At 41.8% G+C, this 19,749-nt stretch overlaps 1 protein-coding gene across 2 annotated transcripts in view; it reads right to left on the bottom strand.

The window, feature by feature from the left end:
* PRKCB (protein kinase C beta) overlaps positions 1-19,749 on the bottom strand; it is a 304,110-nt gene that overhangs the window by 86,900 nt on the left and 197,461 nt on the right. For both annotated transcript variants that reach the window (XM_046668250.1, XM_046668249.1), the window contains exons 6-7: positions 9,725-9,881; positions 8,184-8,318 (exon numbers count right to left, since the gene is read on the bottom strand). In XM_046668250.1, coding sequence (XP_046524206.1) covers positions 8,184-8,318; positions 9,725-9,881 — 292 coding nt within the window. The remainder of the gene's footprint in view (positions 1-8,183; positions 8,319-9,724; positions 9,882-19,749) is intronic.

Below are 19,749 nucleotides of genomic sequence, written 5' to 3'. Positions count from 1 at the left end.
GACTTCCTAAACCAAATTTACGACGCTCATCACAACTTTCTTCTCCATTCACAAATCTTCCTAGGCTGCTTCTAAAAATAGGAGGATAGGTGATTCAAAGCAGAGACGACAATTCGAGTCTCTACGCCTCCACATTTACATTCAATGCTCTTCTTCCAAATTTCCATTGAAATTACCAAAAGAAACACAAAAATAAGAGAACATCTGTATCTTTGCTGGAAATCAAGAGGGTGCTATCCACACAGCAGGGACTTCCAGGAATTTCCACAAATTAAAGTAATAGTAAGAATATGGAGCAGTGTTTGGCAAACTCTATCCACCTTTGTGGATTTTGCTAAATCTGGATAGCATTATCAACAATGTTTTTCATTAAATCATCTCTTTTTTATAATAAATTCACCTTAAAAGGACACTTTATATCTCTTCCTTGTAAAGAAAGTCAATATCATTTGTTACAAAACAAGTAACTGTAAAAAAATAAACAGATGCAAATCAATGTTGCTCAAGTCCACGTTGATGCATTACTGACCAAAGGCTCTGAGACCCATCCCAGCCCTCTTTGCTAAAACGGCAGATCAGCAAGCAGCAAGTGTTACAGAGCGCTAAGGATACACTCTCTGAGACGTCCTCTTTGTAGTAATCTTAAGATTTGAAGGAGCACTGACAAAAGAATAGCTTTGTCAGGGAACAATTCAATATTATTTATACCCCAACCATGTACTATCTGAGCTGTTTGGGGTCCCACACTTTGGAAACTACAGGTAAAGGGGGGGTTCACCACCTGTGATCAGTCAGTGGGAACCCCAAAATTTTTCTTCTGAAAGTAATCTTTCCTAATCTCAGATTGTTCCCTTCATAGATGCACTGACCTCTTGAATCTCATTGAAACTATGAATTAGATATTAGAACCCCCATGAACAACCCCGGGTCAGACCATCAGCACTGGATGCGGGTCAGCAGGTGTGATCCACATTCAGGAAGTACGGGATGTCGGCCCCTGGAGCATCAGGCAGAGCGTGGTGCCCCAGCCACATCACTGTGGCCTGTACACTGTCACTCCTGCCTCCAAGTAAGGACACTTGTGCCCATTAGAAAAGAGGATCAGGGACTCCTTTAAACCTTGAGTTGCACAAAACCAACATGGGAAGATGCCCCTCCGTGGAGCAGTAAGGCTGCCTGCTGTGCAGCTGTCTGCAGCTGTAGCCCTCCACCAAATCTCTACAGGGAACAGGACCCCTGATGTGACAAAGCAGAGTTCCAAAAAACACCAAAGGCTCCTTTCTCCCTTTGTCTGGATAGGAAAGATTAGGACAGGGGCCCCCTTCATTTCTGTGCTCACCCTTCTATAGGTATGGGCAGATAGAGAAAAATAACAGGACGTAAAACTCATTCAAGTAAAGAGAAACAAGGAGGGAGCAGATAAGCACCTCCCATGAAATAGAACTATTGCCCAAACAGAGAAAATTCTAGAAAATATCTAATTCATATTTTCAATGAGATTCAAGAGGTCAGTGCATCTATGAAGGGAACAATCTGAGATTAGGAAAGATTACTTTCAGAAGAAAAATATAATTACTGAACTCAAAAATCCATTGGAGATAGTGAACACTAGGATGAATAATTCTGATAACAATTAGTGAATTAGAAGACAGACTTGAGAAATTTTTCTGGCAGTTGGCTTGATATTTATTATATTGATTAGAATTGAACTGAATGCTTTATATACCACTAAGAAAAATGCATATTACCAAAATTAACATACAACACGAAAAGGGGGAATACTGCAACATACATGTCAGTGAAGACATGTTAATATCCTTCTTATATAAAAAGTTCTTAAAATCAATAAGAAAATGATAGGCAAAAGACAGGACCTAGTCATTTATAAATATAAACAAATGGCAACATACAAATGAAAATCTTCAACATGATTAGTAATAAAATATGTATAAAAATGTATATTATGTATAATATGTAAATACGTATAATTAGTAACAAAATATGTATAATCTTTGCATCACATCTTTGACATTTATAACATCAGATGTTGACAAGTGTGGGTGAAACGAAAACTCACACAGCATTGGTGAGAACGTAAAAAGACTGAAAAAAGTTGCAGAACATTTTGTCAAATATGTTAGTATGCATGTGTTCCCAAAGCCATCAATTCCAGGTTGAGGAATTTATTAGGAAATAAAGCTATGCACAAAAGTTTTGCTACAAGTACATTTATTGTAGAATTACTTATATAGGTAAGCAACGCACATCTCATAATAAGAACATGATTGTGTAAGTTGAGGCAGAGCTATAGAAGGGACCATATGAAGCTATTAAAAATGATGTTGCCCAAGATTACTGAGTGACAGGGAAAGAGTTCATAGGTCATCGTTAGTGAAAAATGCAGGCTGCCAAGCAATATGTACGGTGAGATTTCACTGTTGTTCACACACACACACGCATACACACAGAAAAAATTGTGAAGAGTGTGGATAGTGATTCTCTCTGGGCACTGGGATCCTGGATGACATTTTCTGTTTGCTTATTTACAGTTTTCTAATAATGATTCCGTTAATAATAAGATTATTAACATTTACTGAATGTTTACCATCGACCACCTGACACTGGGCATTTCACTTATACTAACTAATTTAATATCACAACAATCCTATGACATAATTACCACTGATTATCTTCAAATGATGAAAAGAGGCACAGAAAGGCAAAGTAACTTACCCAACGGTACACAGCTAGGAAGGGGTACAGCAGAAATTCTAACCCAGGAAGCCTGATTCCAAAACCTTAGGTATATTTTTTTTGTAATAAGACCAAAATGTCTTTATTAGTAATAACAAAAGAAAGCTTAAAGAAACATAATTTTAAGGTAACAACGATTTAAGATAATAGTTGTCTGTTCAGAAGGAGAAAAAATGAAATAGGAAAGAAAAAAAACTTCAGAAACAAAACCATCAGGAGAGAAACGTGGCAATTAAGACCATAAACGTTGAAATATTTCCCTAACAAAACGAAGAGAAGACTTTCAGATTCAAGTTTGTGTTTTTTAATCCAACAACATGCCCCTTGTTATACAAGACCTAAGGACTTAGAAAGATTACACAGAACGGCCAAGCCTCCTCCAGGCGAGAAGTGTCCATCACTCTGCACCCCAGAGGACGGGTTAAAGGTAGCCCAGATCTCCTCACGCCTCGGCTCCCTCACTTAGAGCAGGAAAGAAAGTCCCTCCAAGGCCCCCATGGGGTCTGCCAAGCTGCCCTCACCCTGCACGTCCTCACCCTGCTGCGCCCCGCTTCACTGATGCAGCTCCGGCCACACAGGCCGCTTCACTGCTCCTCAAACTTGCCAGGCACACGCCTGCCTCAGGGCCTTTGCTCTTGCTGTTTTCTCCATCTGGAACAATCTCTCCCTAGACCTCCATGAGGTTCACTCCCTCACCCCCTCAGATCTTTGCTATAAGTCCTTTTCAGCGAGTCCTTTCCTGAGTTCTCTAAGGAATCGGGACCCACCATCCCCCAGCAGCCCCATCCCCATTGGTTTACTTTTCTCTAAGCATTTATCAGCCTCGAACACGCTATTTTTCACTATTTCTTTTTGTCCATTTTTAAAGTTTTGTTTATTCTCCAAATAAAAAGAAAATCCATGAGGCCAAGGATTCTTGTCTGTTTTGCTCACTAGAGTCTCCTCAGGACACAGGTTCTCACCTGTATTCACTGAAGGAATGAAAGAGGCCAGCAACAGGCAAGGTCACAGGCAGAAATATTAACCACCAAAAACACAAGTTTATGTTGATAGAAGAAGTCACTTTTAAAAAGAAGTCTTTTTAAAAAACTGTTTTGAAGAGTTATGTGACCAATAGTGATGTCACATACATAGTAACACAAAAATCATTAGAAATGAAAGGAAATTTTCGAAAAAAAAATTTTACTAGGAGAATATTAAGAGGCACTAGACACGTAGGTCAGATCAAGCAAACAGAAAGAAAATAACAAAGACATAAAAGATCCAGACATTATAATAAGATGGAATTAATAGACCTTAAAATGTATCTCCTAAAAATAGTAAATATAATGTTTTTATTGAAGTGTCCACAGAACGTTTAGCAACAGTGAGCATATACTAAGCTAAATTGCAAAAAAAGAAAGAAAAGTACACAGGCCACATTATCTAATACTAATACTGTCATTTAACATTAATAATAAAAATGTAAACCAAAAGCTAATACTAGACGTTAAAAAATATACCTCGATAAAAGCATGTTAGAAAGGAAATTAAAAATACAACTATAGACCTTGAGTAAGCAGCAGAAGTTAGACTATGACATATCAAAACTTGGAGGAAATATTTATTTCCTCAAATGCTTGCTCATTATTTTTAAAGAGTAGAGTAAGTTAAAAGCAGAAAAACAAATGAGCAAAATATTCAACTGAAATTCAAAGGAAACCACAAAATAAACCAACAGAAAAAGAGAAAACAGAAACCCAGAACTAATATACACATCCCAAAGTTAATTCTTTGGAGAAAAAGAAACAACAGCAATAAAACAGATGAACCTCTGGACAACAAGGGGAGAGAAAGGACACAGCAAAAATAAGTAAAATTAGAAACAAAGAAGAGGATTTGCCAACAGACACAGAGCTGGCGGCAAAGCAGCAGACAAGGGGCCTGAGGCTGACGCGCGACGTCTGGGAGCTTTCACAGCTGCCTCTGCTGTTTCTGCCACGTGGTCTTCAATTATAGCCCAAGAGAAGAGCTCACGCCCTTCCAGAGGAAACTGAGTCTCAGAGAGGGGATGTCATTACCCAAGATCACTTTAACATGGGCTTAAAAGAATTCCTGGGACAAAAATCCAATTTCTAGAATGTGGTCCAGTTAGAGTGAAGACAGCATTGTTGATGTCTTGACCCTGAATCTGAAGAAGACTTTTATCCGCCAAATCTGAAGAGGGCTTTTATTTTGCAAAAGCTCCCTCCCAACCTTTATTTTATCAACCTCACAACTATCCTAAGAGGTGGATGGGGATGCTGTAATTATCCCTGATGAATGGAGTCATCTCTGCTGAGAAGGCTACAGGAGGTGAAGTGACTCACCTGAGGGCACCGAGCGTCCATCCAGTCAGAAGAGGCAAGGTCAAAGCCTATCTATCTAGCCTCTAGGCCTCTGCCAACTCCGGTAGGAGGAGGCAGAATGGGATGTGCGTGTGCTTAGGCTCTGGCATCACAGAGACCTGGACCCAAACTCCAGTGCTGTCACGAGCTGTGTGTCCCTAACACATTGTTTAACTACTCTGATCCTGGGAACAATGCTCCACCCAGAAGTGCTGGAGGAATTAATGATGTAAGTGTAAATGTGGTAATCTTTTGGACTTTCTCCTGATGGCCCATCCCTTACACCAAGCTGTTTTGTCCTCCCTGCCCTCTGTTGTCTGTTTCAAGGCAGTAGACAAGGCAGGTGTGGGACTAGGAAGAAGAACGTGGCACCTGAGGGAGAGCGTCCTGCCCTTTAGGGCCTGGAGAACCACGGGAAGGAGAAGGGAGAGATTAGGGTGAAAGCAGAGGGGGTTTGCCCCCTCCTCTTTGCAGCTCTGGGCAGAGACCTACGTTGGAGGGCCCCAGCATCACAGCCCCAGCTGGAGGGAGGGGGAATGGATGGAGGACTGGCTTTCCAGGCAGGAGGTTCAAAAACGAGGGGTCATGGAAGTGCTGAGTGGGGTGGGGCCTGGCAGTGGCCTGGGGTTGGGACAAAGAGGGCACTATGTGGAGGGACCTCACAACCAGAGGCAAGAGGCAAGGCCCTGGGACTCCAGCAGGAAGCCAGAATGATGTCCCAAAGCTGGGACCTATCCCACCTCAGTGGGCACTGGTTCGGGGACCAGGCAAGATCGGCCACTCTGTAGCAGTGAAGACCGGAAGATGCCACATGCAGTGAAAGGTCCCCTTCTCGTCGGCCACCATGAGGTCACAAAACTGCATAAGAAAGTCTAGGTCCATTATAGAAAATAAAGAAGCTGTAATTTTTCTGCACGTCGGATTAGTGCTGTATGGCTGTGTGACTCTGAAACACCTGGAAAGTGATCAGCCAGCACCTGGTATCTAGTAAGAGTCAATAAGTGGTTGCTGTTGTTATTATAATTGTTATTATTATGTTCTCTCCTGTCTCATTTATACCCCCTGGGGATCCTGCATTCTTTCTGTTTAACCTCTTTACACATGACTGAAACAGGAAGGAACACGTGATCTGTGAGTGGTGATGGCTGGAGCATGCAAAGGCAAATCATCCATATGTTAAGAAAAATTATCCAAAACTTCAGAAAAAGGCAAAAAGTTGACAGTGTGACCTTTTATGTCACGCTAGAGCATTTTCAAATTAGTTGTCTCCTTCCTCGCCATAATATTACTTATTATTCACAATCCAGTAGAACCCAGATGGTCTCCCAACTCTGCAAAGATAGATGTTAACTTTGAGAAAACCAAGGTGAGATTTTGCTCTCCAGTCTGGAAAACAAGATTTAACCTCCAAGGCTGTGATTTCATTGCCCTGTTTAGCAGCCAGTTATATTTCCAACTTAGCAAAGTTATCTCAACATTCCTTTGTCTACTGACACACAAATATCAGTTTCTCAAACCTTTGGCATCAACTATTCATCTTCCTGGTTTCCTCGTTTGTGAGCTAAGGAAAACTGTGACAAATGCTCATTATCTATTCTAAGAGAATTATGTTTTTAACCATTTGTGAATTGTGCTTTCACACACATTATTATTTTTTTTTTTACACTCAACTTCCATCCTCCTTCACGTCTCTCAGCATATTGTCACTGATTAGTTATTTGTGTCATTTCTTCCTCAAGGTTTCTCTTCTCTTTCCAGAAGCTAAGTGCCATGAGGGCATGTCCGTCTTATAGTTGATGTATCTCAAGTGACTACAATGGAGTCGACACAACACATATCTGAATTAAAGCCTATGATAAATATGGAGGAGACACAAGGAAGGGGTAAGATGAGCAATGGGAGGAACGTGTGGTTCTGATGATACATCCTCTTTCTGGCTCAACCAGTTTGATTTTTTTGTTTTGTTTCGTCAGGAAGATTGGCCCTGAGCTAACATCTGTTGCCAATCTTCCTCTTTTTGCTTCAGGAAGATTGTCACTGAGCTAACATCTGCACCAATCTTCCTCTATTTTACATGGGATGCCGCCACAGCGTGGCTCAAACAGTGGTGCTAGGTCCGTGCCAGGGATCTGAACCTGTGAACCCTGGGCCGCCAAAGTGTAGTGTGTGAAACCAACCACTACGCCACCAGGCTGGCCCTCAACCAGTTTTTTATTTTCTTTCACTTGTAACTGAAAAAGCCTTGAGTGATACCATCAGAAATGAGACAATTTCTCTTGAAGAGATAAGAGCAGCCCCTAATCCCCACTTCTCCCAAAGTTATAGTGCCAGGCTGGACTATCTATTCTGACTCCTTTACTTAGAAAACTGTGAAGCAAACAGTTGCCAAGGGGGTTGACGCTGCCTTTTTGTTGGGAATATTGGGCAAGGATTTTTTACTGTAAGAAGTGAGCAAAGGGCAAAAACTCCAGAACAAAGGAGACATTGCAAATGACCATGACAGCAACTCCCCAGCACCTTTGTGGTCAGGCTGGGTGAGCACTCCCAATGAAGGAGCATCTTCATAAGGAGTTGAACTCTGACAGTGGGTTGCACTTATCTTTTGGGTAAAATGTGACAGCCATTTTAGTGCCCATGGGGCCAGTCAAGTTATATAATTGTGTAAAGTCGGGCAGATGTAAGACAATAGGGAGTGGGAGGGACTGTGGCAAATAGAAAACCCACGTCCTGTCTGGAAGGGGCATTAACTATGCAACTCTTCTCCATTGTTCTCAACTGCTCCTTCTAGGCCAGGTGTGCCCAGATATTTCTCGCTTTTCAAGCCAGAAGTCCAGATTTTTATAGGAAATGTCCTGATTTTTTAAAATATTGGTGACTAATTCTTTTTTCTTTTTTTAGTCCAAGGACCAAATAAAACATATCATGAGGCAGACCCAATCTACCAGGCATCGCTCTGTGACTCCGCTTTAGCATTTCACTTTCAGGACAAAAAGGAATACATACTTGATCTCATGTTTGATGGATCAAGCTATATCATAGCTTTGAAAGCAATATCTTCCTTACCAGCCATCAACACCAGCTTTCTGCAATTCAGAAATCCCAAACGACAAAGATCCCATGAAGTCATTCCTGCTGGTCAGATCCCAATCCCAAATCTCTACAGACAGTCTCCTGTCTTTGTCCGATTCTTTCAGCTGGCTGCAAAGAGAAAAAAGAGAAGTCAGTGCAGGTTATAGTGATTTCTCCAGCCGATGAAACGTACAAGAGGACAAGGCCCAGAGGTAGGAATTTTTAAAGATTACAAGCTGTTGCAAGAAACAAATTCAGTTTGCATCCCAGGAGAGCTCCCCAGGGAGTGAGAGCTTTCCTGTTTGACAGCCTGTGGCTTAAACAAGCAGAGGACCTAGGCCAGCTCCGACAGGAACAGTTCTAAATACTTCTGTTGTCTTATGTCTTTATGGGGTTCGTGGTGTTCAGGAAATCCTATTGAGACAGTCACTATAAGAAATATGAATGTCAGTTACATAACCATGTGAGTGTTTGCACACGTGTGGATTAGGAGGAGGCTGAGGAAATGTATGGAGGAAAGAGGCTTGTGGATGTCGATCTGGGGGAAATCGTCTGTTCTAAGGCATGTCTTTGACTGAGGCTGAGATGGGCCCCAGTTTGGCCCTGAGGGAAGAAAGAGGAGATGGGGCTACTAGAAGGAATCATGCTTTTGGCCCATAGTCTCTGGAGTCAGACTGTCGGAGGTTGAAGCCCCCTCCACCCCGTATTTGTTGTGGGACTCTGAGCATGTTCTTTAATCTCTTTAAGCCTCACTGGTGAAATGGGGATCAAATGACTAACGAAATAATACAGTGCTTGTTATACATAGTATACACTCAGTAAATACTGGCTGATATAACTAACACTTGTTGGCCCAGATGCATCAAAAAGTGACGCCAGGGGCTGGCCCAGTGGCATAGTGGTTGCGTTCACATGCTCTGCTTCAGTTGCCCAGGGTTCATGGGTTGGGATCCCAGGTGTGGAGTACACACTGTTCATCAACCCATGCTGTGGCAGCGTCCCACAGACAAAATACAGGAAGGCTGGCAACAGATGTTAGCTCAGGGCCAATCTTCCTCACCAAAACCAAAACCAAAAAAAGTGACCCCAGGTTCTTGGAGCACTGGCCAGTGAAGACCCTCCATGGCAGCTGGCAGAGAGCTCCCAGCAGGCGGCTGGCCCAGCATTATCCATAAACTCAGCCCTAGAGAGGTTATCCCCACACTCTATGGGTTATGTCCCACTGGATGCTGAGACCCAGAGCCTCTCCCACAATTTGCCTTCACCTAGCAACAAATCACACTATTTTCTATCCCACCCACCCTCCCACACCACAGACATTCTCAACTCTATTAAAGAAAAAAAGTTCCAATTTTTATTTGGCTTGCAATGCAAAAATGCAGATGGAAGGGGAGGAAGGGAAGGAAGGAGGGAGGGAGGAAGGGAGAGAGGGAAGGAGGGAAGGGAACAGAGGCTAGGAGAGAAACTCCGTGATCCCAGGTGGCCCACAATCCAACCTCCACCACCCATGCTGAGCTGCAAGAATTTTCACTTACAATCTAAACGTCTCATTCCACTCAGGGTTGAGGGAGCACTTGATGGTTTTGGTCTTCTGCTTGCTCTCACTTTTGGGGTCAGGAATCAGTTTCAGTTTCACGTAGGGATCTGACAAGCCATTGGGATCCATAGGTACAAGGTTTTTAGCATCTCTTACTAAAAAAATAAAAAGCAGTTTCAGGATTAATAGCCCCTAAAATGTGTAAGCACCAACCAGTGATGGCTGTTGAACCGGTAGAGGGGTCCTTGGCAGCACACTTAATTAATGGGAATTTTTAATTTATTAACATCAGTATTTAGAAGCATACAAAGTGAGATAAACTGCCAAGATGGAGACTCTGCTCTATATTGGTTTAAAATTGATTTCTGACTTTCATATTGCTCTGCCTCCAAGATTAACTAAGTTCTCTAAGCTTGTTTTCCATAAAGCTTACAAGAAAGATGGGCTTCCTTCATTAAGTATAATGTTTTCAAGGTTCATCCATGTTGAATCAGTACTTCCTTTAAGGCTGAATAATATCACCTTGTCTGGATATATCAAATTTTGTTTATCCACTCATCAGCTGATCAATATTTGGGTTGTTCCCACTTTTTGGCTATTGTGACTAGTGTTGCTATGAACATTTGTGTATTCTGACACAATAAGTCACATATTCTATGATTCCATTCAGATGAAACATCCAGAACAGGTAAGTCCATCAAGACAGAAAGCAGTTTCCAGGGGCTGGACGGAGCTGGGGGATGACATGATTACTTAACGGGCACATGGTTTCCTTTATAGGTGATGGAAGGTTTTTGGAACTAGATAGGGATGATGGTTGCATGTACAACACTGTGAATGTACTAAATGCCACTGAATTATAAAATGGTTAATGGTTAATTTTATCTTATGTGAATTTTACCTCAATTCAAAAAGAAAAAGCTAAAAGAGAAAGAAGGAGTTGCCCTCTAAATCAAGGTGCACCCATCTACCATGTACACCCCATAACCAGTACCCAGACAGCCCACAGAGAGAAGGTTGGAAAAATATTGGTATGTATTGTAGTTAGGCTCAACCCTCAATCAAGAACACCCTGGGTAAAGGAGGCTATAAGGCCAGTTTAGAGAAGGAAAGGAAGCAGAGGGTCAGCAGTGTAGATGCAACTAGCCATGGGAAGGATGAGATGGAACAAGGTAGCAGCCTGGAGAAACAGGAGAAAGTCAATTAGGAATCAATTCAAAAACCAGTAACGTAGGTAGCCACAGGAAGGAGACAAGAAAATGGGAGTTGTACAGATTTAAAGGATACAGTGCCAACCATCTCACTTATGAGAGAAAAATTCAAAGTAATATATTAGCGAATTGAATCAAACTATCTGCCAGGTTAATATATAATGACTCCTACCAGGAATGCAAAGATGGTTCAACCTTAGAAAATTATTATTAAAATATTCATCATATTTATAGGTCAAAGGAAAAAAAACCATAGGATCATTGCAATTAGCTGGAAATAGCAGGGAATTTTCTTCACAGGACAAGGGTTATCTGAAATAATAATAGCACAGTGAATGATAAATGCAATCCTATTAAAGTCAGGAACAAGTCAAAGATACACATTACCCTAGCCATTTGCAACATTTTTTCTAAGTGTTCCATAAGTGCAATAAGACAACAGAAACAGTTCTATACACTGATGGCAAGAAAAACAAATTAGAAGAAAGATTGGAAAGTAGGGACTAAAGCACTCTCTCAATTCCTGCAAACGTTGCTTCCACCCCATCACAGTCACCTCCACCTTGAGCTTATCATCCCAGAAATTACACCACTTTCTCAATCTCAGTTTCATGTACCCCACAACCCACAACCTTACACCACTTCCCATTCTTCCAGTTCATTAACTCTAGTACCCCACTGCAACAAGCCTTTCACCACCAATCAATCTATCGAGCCCAACACATTTTGTCTTCCTTCCCATTCCCTCCTGCCTTTACCCCATCCACCCCAGCTTAGATTTTATGGTGCATTCTAATCACTCCCTTGAAAACACCCTCAAGTCCCCTTCTTTCCATTTTACTTCTCTGACAAAACCCCATCCCTAATTAAATTAAAATATCTTCCGTTTATTATCCTACATCCAAGCAGCTGACCCTTGCTGGGGGGAAAAACTGACTTGCCTAAGATCATACAGCTGGTAAGGGGTTGGAACTGAATAAATTAGATGAGAAAAGGGCTGCATGGGCTGCCAGATGAGTGACAAGGGACCCCAGGATGCAAGCTGTAGTTTATGCTGCACTGACACTTTTCTGTACTCTAGCATATGGCACTTTCTTCCATTTATCCACAGATTGAATTCATGCTCCATCTCAGCTTGTAAGTTGCATCTCATTCTTGCATCAGAAACTTTTTTTTTTTCACTTTTTTACGTTTTTAACTTTGATTCAGTTCAGTTCAGTTCAGTTCAACAAGCAAGTTCCTACTATGTGCTAGGCGTTCTGCTAGGCACTGGGGACACAGGGGAAAATATAAGATGTTGATCCTGTCCCGCAAGAAATATATAAAACCAAATTTATATAAAGTATAGTTGATTTTTCATAAGACAGTAGCCAGGTCATATGGTGTAGTGGATACGAGACTATAAGATGCCAGGGTCTGCATCTTGCTTAGCAGTTACTTCATATTTTTAAATTCAATTTCTTAACCAATGAAGTGAAGATAATGCATACCTCATAGGGTTGTTACAAGAGTACAATTGGATAAAGAATACACATGTTTAGGGGCTGGCCCCATGGCCGAGTGGTTAAGTTTGCATGCTCCGCTTCAGCAGCCCAGGGTTTCACTGATCTGGATCCTGGGCATGGACATGGCACTGCTCATCAGGCCACGCTGAGGCAGCATCCCACATGCCACAACTAGAAGGACCCACAACTAAAATATACAACTATGTACTGGGGGGATTTGGGGAGAAAAAGCAGGGAAAAAAAAAAAAAAGACTGGCAACAGTTGTTAGCTCAGGTGCCAATCTTTAAAAAAAAAATGAATATACATGTTTAGCATAAAATGTAGCATCTAGGAAATAGTCAATAAATGCTAGCTATATTCCTGCTGTTTCATTATTATTATTAATATTCAGTTCCCTCTTTTACATTTGTTCATTTTTATGATGATGATGACAGCCATTTCCGAATGGACTGATATCAGACAGAACCACTTGTGGTTTTTCTTCTTGAGAATAATGCATTGACCAATCCAACCCTTCCCCAGGAGTGTCTCTCAAACCTCAGTGTGTGCTAAGAGTCAGGCAGAGGGCTTGAGAGACACAGATTCCTGGGACCCATTCCCACAGATGGATTCTGATCCACCAGGTCTGGAGCGATACCTGCTCATTTGTTTTTCTAACAAGTTCCCAGGTGATGCTGAGGCTGCAGGTCCATGGAGCACACATTAAGTAAAGCTTTTCTAAATGATATAATTTCTTAAGATCCCCATGCATTTTCCCCACAGAATACAATCTCCAACATTATTTTCTCTCATTTATTGAGCCTTCCAAGGAAAACAGCATGTGATGGTTTCTAGGCTGGGCTCTTCGAATGACACATCTATCACATAGTGAGCTGAATAAAAACACGATTTGAGACACTCTGAAGTGCCAGAAACTTGTCTGGTAGATTGGCAACACATATCATACACATATTGGCAAGTGGAAACAGTGCATCTTTCTTCTCTTTGCTAAGGCCACGCTGCCCTTCCCCGTCCTTGAACTGATACACAGGGCAATCATCAGGAGAAGATTCTTCTCGTGTAAGTTTACGACTTCAGGGCTCTTTCAGAGTGCTCTTTGCAGGACAACTGTGTGGGACGCTTGAGCCAATCTTACAACTAACGGTCTAAGAATGATCTCTCTTTGGGCATCTACTGCCCCTGAACCAAACATTCCTAAGTGGCGCCTGACTCCATCTCTCCCTCAGCCCTCATAGACCCTTTCTTCTTCTTCTGTCCTTTTGGGTCTATCCTCTACTGAAGGGGCCAAGAATTTCTGTGGCAAGGAATGGAGTGGAATTGATTCTGGGACTGCTGGCATTCACGTCTCCAAGGGCTCTGGTTACTAAAACCATGGTATCATGAGCAGTTGACAGTAGCTGCAGGCTAAGACTCAAAGCCTGTCCCTCTTGAAGCTTTTCAGAGTAGAGTCATGTTTCTCAGCAGCAAGAGACCACATATGTATCGAGGAAGCAAATCTCTCTAGACCACACTTGGCGAGACTGACTTTGATTTTTCTTGATAAATGTTTCTTTACTATCTTTGCTGAAATTCAGCCAGCCCAGATGGTACAAAATGCTTTACACAAAGCAGAAATAGCAACCTTCCCCCCTGGTGGAAGACGGCTAAATGTACAGGAGAAAAGCGTCCTGATCCAGGGAACGCTGCTTGCCTTGGAGTGAAGCCAGGTGGGGGGTAAGGTCTGGCTGTTTCCATCAAAGGGTCTTCAGAGCAAATGAGGCCTCTGCATTCTGGTAAAAGTTACTTAAAACAGTGCTGAATACATAAAAAGATAGCACTAATGTTAACTATTTTCCTAAGAATCATTCTTCACCAATAATTTTCCAACTGTTTTTTTCTCCCCCAAAAATACAACTATCTATTGGAAAAGTCCGAATAATTTTGCTGCTTCAAAGCCTTTATCTCATATTGTGAGGATCATGGGGCGTCTCTTTATGAACTCCTCTTGAAGGAACTTTCTTCAACATCATGAGTCCTCACTTGTCCTCACTGTGTATCCTCAGAACAGTTATTCAAAGCAACACTCAGTAACATTCAGTTAGCTTTGAGGACGTTTGCAATAACAGAAAGTAGGAAATAACCTGAGCGCCCATCAACAGGAGAAACGGTACATAATCCACAGCATATTCACACTGTCAAATACCAGGCACATGGTAATAAGACTTGGGTGTCTATATGCACCAACGTGAAGAAGATAACAAGATGAAGATCAATGATTACAACATAACACCCTTTGTTTAAGAAAAAGGTCTGAGGACATCAGTGGTTCAGTAGATAATATCTAGATCTGGGCGGTGGACTAGATAACAGCATTGGGTCAATGTTACATTTCCTGATTTGGATAATTATACTATGCATATGTCAGAGAAGGTCCTTGTTCTTGGGAAATAGACACTGAAGTATTTAGGGGCAAATGGGAACCATGACTCCAACTTACTCTCAGATGGCTCAGAAAAAAAAAGATACACATATATTAAAATATTTAATAAAGAGGACGATAAACCAAATGGGGCAAAATATAAACAATTGGTAAATCAGGCAAAGAGTATACAGATGTGGCTTGTACTATTCTTGCAACTTTTCTGTAACTTTGAGATTATGTCAAAATAAAAGCTTTTAAAAAACAAGGCCCTTCCAAATCTTCAAGAGAAAAGTACAAAAAAATAAATTTTCTACAAGGTTATATAGGAATGTAAACATACAGAAAAGAGTCTGGAAAGATATAGCTAAAACTAACTTAAAATAATGATCACAGGGCTGGCTTGGTTGCACAGTGGTTAAGTTCTTGCGCTCTGCTTTGGCAGCTTGGGGTTTGCCGGTTCAGATCCTGGGCGCAGACCTACACATCGCTCATCACGCCGTGCTGTGGCGGCATCCCACACAGAAGAACTAGAAGGACTTACAACTAAAATATACAACTATGTACTGGGGCATTGGGCAGGGAAAAAAAATAATAAAATAGAATAAAATAATGACTACATCTGAGGAAGAGGAAGAGTTGTGGGCAAAAGAGACTTTAGCTGTATCTGTCACATTCTAAATTTATTGCAAAGAGAATGCATTCTTGTATTGATTGTGTTATTAAAACTAATTTTTTAAAAAAAACAATCCAGTTGCGCATCTCCAGCCTCCAAGAATCCATTGCCCTGGCCTTCAAGGACCTCATCCTGTTCCCCAAAGGCTATAGAGCAATTGGGTCTGCAGAGAGCTGCTTAAAAACTCTTGGTGTGAATCACAGAACCCTTGGGGAACAGTGCACAGACTCTGGAGGACCACGCTGAGATCAGCGGGACACTGCCAGCACATACCCCAGGATCAAAGCAGGGTTGCAGGCCAAGAGACTAAACAGGTGAAAGATTTCAGAGCCACCAACTTATTTTCACTACCCTGCCACGCTCCTCTCTTTCTACTCCAGTGACTTCCTGGTGGCTGACAGGTTACCTCTGCCTTTTGCTAACCACATCTCTCTCCCCACCACCCTGCGACACCTTCTCAAGGTGGACGCTTCTTCAGCCCTTTGCTCTAAAGTCTACTCCTACATCTGTGTCCCTTTGACTCCTGTTTACTTATTACTTCTAATTCCAGTGTTCACTGATGCTATGGCTTTCGTGAGCCTTGGATCCATCAGAATCCCCTTCCCACTCTTCTTAACTAGCCATCCCCTATGGCCTCAACTGATAGGTTCTGATTGCAAAGCAAGCAAACCCAGGGTCTTTGGGCAGCTCACACGCAGCATCTAAGTCATCCCGAGCATGTCCTGGCCAAGGGCTCCTAGAACAGCTGGCTTCCTGTCACTGCTGGCAGTGGTACAGTTATCACACATCTAATTAACTGTGTTGAGACAGACTTCCAGCTGGGACCGTCACAGTGTCTGTCTAAAAGAGAGCCTGTCAAGCCATGGCAAGTGAAATGATGGTGGGGAGCTAGCGCAGACGAGTCGGGAACCACGTTAGCAACAGTCGGACTTTGGAGTCAGACAAAACTGGGTTTGAATTCTACCTCTGCCATGACTCCCACTAACTGGGTGGTCTTAGTCAAAGACTTCTCTGAGCCTCAGTTCCCATCTCCGAAATGCTGATAAAACCACAGACAACTCTGTTGGATAATAACTAGGGCGACCATATACACTGGTTTGCCCAGCACAGCCTCAGTTTATCTCTGTTGTCCTTTGACTCTCAAAGGGTCCCAGTGCAGACAATAAATTATATGGTTACTCTAATTAAAGAGGATAATAGCATTAAAGCAGAATGTAAAGTACATGGCAGAGGCTCAACAAATGTTGATTTCCTTTCTCCTTTGAGAGAATTTAGATCAAGTTATATAACTATCAAGATAAATTTCAGGGCTAAAAGAGTATGCCTCCAATGTGATTTTCATACAAATGAACCTGGAGGAGTGTAAGAGAATGAGAGATGATCTGAAGCCAAATGTGATCAATCGACTTCTTCTCATGGCTTCCCCTCCATTACAATTCAGCCACCTGGAGTTTCACCCAGAATGGCACTTCCTCTGAACTCTCAAGTAATCTTTTATCCTTTTACTTCCCTACCCCCTTACACCAATATTTTGACTTCATCAAACCCTCTAATACCTCTACTCTTTCCTTTCATCATAAATGGACATTAAATTTTGTCAAACGCTTTTTCCACATCAATCAATAGGTTCATGTGTTTGCTTTTCTTCTGATTATTAACATGGCTGATTATATTAACTGATTTTTGATTATTGAACCAGCCTTGCATTCTCAGGATAAAACTCACTTGGTTGGAGTATATTACTCTTTTTATATATTTCTGGATTTGACTTGCCAATATTTTGTTGAGGATTTACATATTTATGTTCATAAGGGATATTTGTCTGTAGTTTTCTCATACTATTTTTGTCTGGTTTGGTAGCAGGGTAATGCTAGCCTCACAAAATAAGTTAGGAAGTGTTCTCTCTGCTTCTATTTTCTAGAAGAATCAGTGTTATTTTTTCTTCAAATGTTTGGTAGAATTCCACAACACATATATCATTTCAAGCCCTTCTTTACGTGGATTCCACAAATTTTGGTGTCATTTTCTTTCATGGGTTCAAAATATTTTTTAATTTTCCTTGAGACTTCCTCTTTGAACCATGGATTTAGAAGTCTGTTTTTTAATTTCCATATTTTCCCAGGGGCTCTACTCCCATTACTGAGCTTTAGAGAACAGTATATACAACTGTCTACCAGAAATCTTGTATGGGATATCCCATAAGTACATCAAATTCAACATGTCCGATAATTCTCATTATCTCCCTGTTCTCCCCCATTACCATGTCTGCTCCCCCTTTCAATGCCATTCTCGGTGAGTGCTCAACCATCCACCCAACTGTCCACGTGAGAAATCCGGAAATCACCCTGGTCTCTTCACCCTGGTGCAATCTATGTGTGTACTGTTCCTTCTACCTCTTTACCGTTTCACTGCACCTGAGCCCTTCTTACCATCCACACTGCTACCACCTTCACAATAATAATTACATCATAGTGTTATTGCAATTACTTTATATTAAAGCCTGTAAAGTGCCTGGTATTGTCTTTGGCCGGTGAGTGAATAGTAAGCAGCAGTTACTCACATGGTTGTCACTTCAGCTCTCATTTGTTTGCTCCTGGTGAAATTAAGATCCTCCTAGTTGGTTTCTTGCCTCCAGTCTTGATCCATCCAGCCCTTCCTCCACTCCAAAGTAATCTTTCAAAAACTCACATACTGTCTAAACAAAACCCTCATAGTTTTAGAAAAATATATTAACATTATTCACTATAAAACTAGGTCAAAGGAGAAAAATTCTATCATCTCAAAAAAATGACAAAAAGGCAAGTGACAAAATTCAGTAATCATTCTTTCTTTTAACTCTTAGAAAAATAGGACTAGATGGATGCTTTTCTTAGTATAATAAATATATCAAAGGCTTTCATCATGCTTACTGGTAAAAATCTAGAGACATTTCTATTTCCACTAAGGCCACAATCAAATCAAGAATGCCCACCATCACCACTATAATTTAACAACATTCTGGAAGTACCAACCAGTGCAATTACACAAAAGAAAAGTACTAAGATGCTTAACTGTTGGAAAAGAAGAGACAAAATTAGCTACTATTGTCTGAACTGTATCTTAGAGAAATTCCTCAATAGTTCTGGCATGTGACTGACGTTCTCTTTCTGGTTGACAGCCTTCATAAATCTTTCCCATTTTTAATCTCCTTGTCATTCAGTGGGAATTTGGAAAAAGGAGAAGTGAAATATATGGTCTCAGTTGAGCATGAATTACTTTTTTAATTAGAAAAGAAAGGTTACTCTAAATCTGAGAGAATTCTTTGCTTAATGGGAGGCCAGTCTTGTGTACATTATTCTTAACAAATTGTTATTGGATACAACTTGGATGCCCCAAGATGCAGTTGGCTGATTCCTCCAAGTTCTGAGTCTGTACATCACTGTCCAAACCATGCAACTCCCGTGGTCTGTACCTGGGTTCTCCTTGGAACCAGAACTCGGAAAGCTGGACAGCTCTATAAGCCATTAAACCCAACTTAGTGGCATCTGTTCTCTACAGAGGTTTCTCTGCAATTCCCAGGGCTGCTCTACACCCAGTGACTCTATACCACCTCAACCCCAGAAGGCCAGAGAAGACTCCCCTCCCTAAGGAGGAGCTGGATTAGGCCCCCTTTGAGGTCTCACAAGCCTAGTCTCTTAACACCTGGCACTCCTCCACGGTGCAGCCAGTATCACCACCGGTCCCCCTGGGGATGCAGGGCATCCCCTCTTCAAACCAGCTTGAGAAAAAAAGGAATAAACTCTGCCTGTGTGAACATCTGATCCCCTCGGGCTGGCCCTGGGGTCTTTCCTTGTGCCTAGGACAGGTGGTTTGTGAGTAAGGCATCCAAAAAACAGCTTTATTTCTTGTTTGGAGACAACCTCATGCCTCAAGTCGAGAGAAAAGGACAGACAAGGCTTCCAGCCTCTTGGCCCCCATCCTCAGGACAGGAACTATGACGGTGTGCTGAGTAAACACAGCAGAAGCACCAGGCGGGGGGCGTTCAGACCCTCAGCTGCAGTGGCTGCTGACATGGCTTTCGGCGCTGCTTCACAATGTGATTATTTCTAAAGATGTGACATAAATACTAACTTGGGGTCCCTGGAGCTGCAGAGTTGCTACTTGGCAGCTTAATTTGGACATTCAATCAAAACTATCTGTCGGCAGCTTTGCGCAGCCCAAGCAGCAAGGCCCAGAAGCCCCGAAATCTGCTA

Source organism: Equus quagga, chromosome 7 (assembly GCF_021613505.1).
Source record: "Equus quagga isolate Etosha38 chromosome 7, UCLA_HA_Equagga_1.0, whole genome shotgun sequence".
NCBI classification, from domain to species: Eukaryota; Metazoa; Chordata; class Mammalia; order Perissodactyla; family Equidae; genus Equus; species Equus quagga.
Note: the sequence above shows the minus strand (reverse complement) of the source record. Positions and strands in the feature narration are given on the sequence as shown.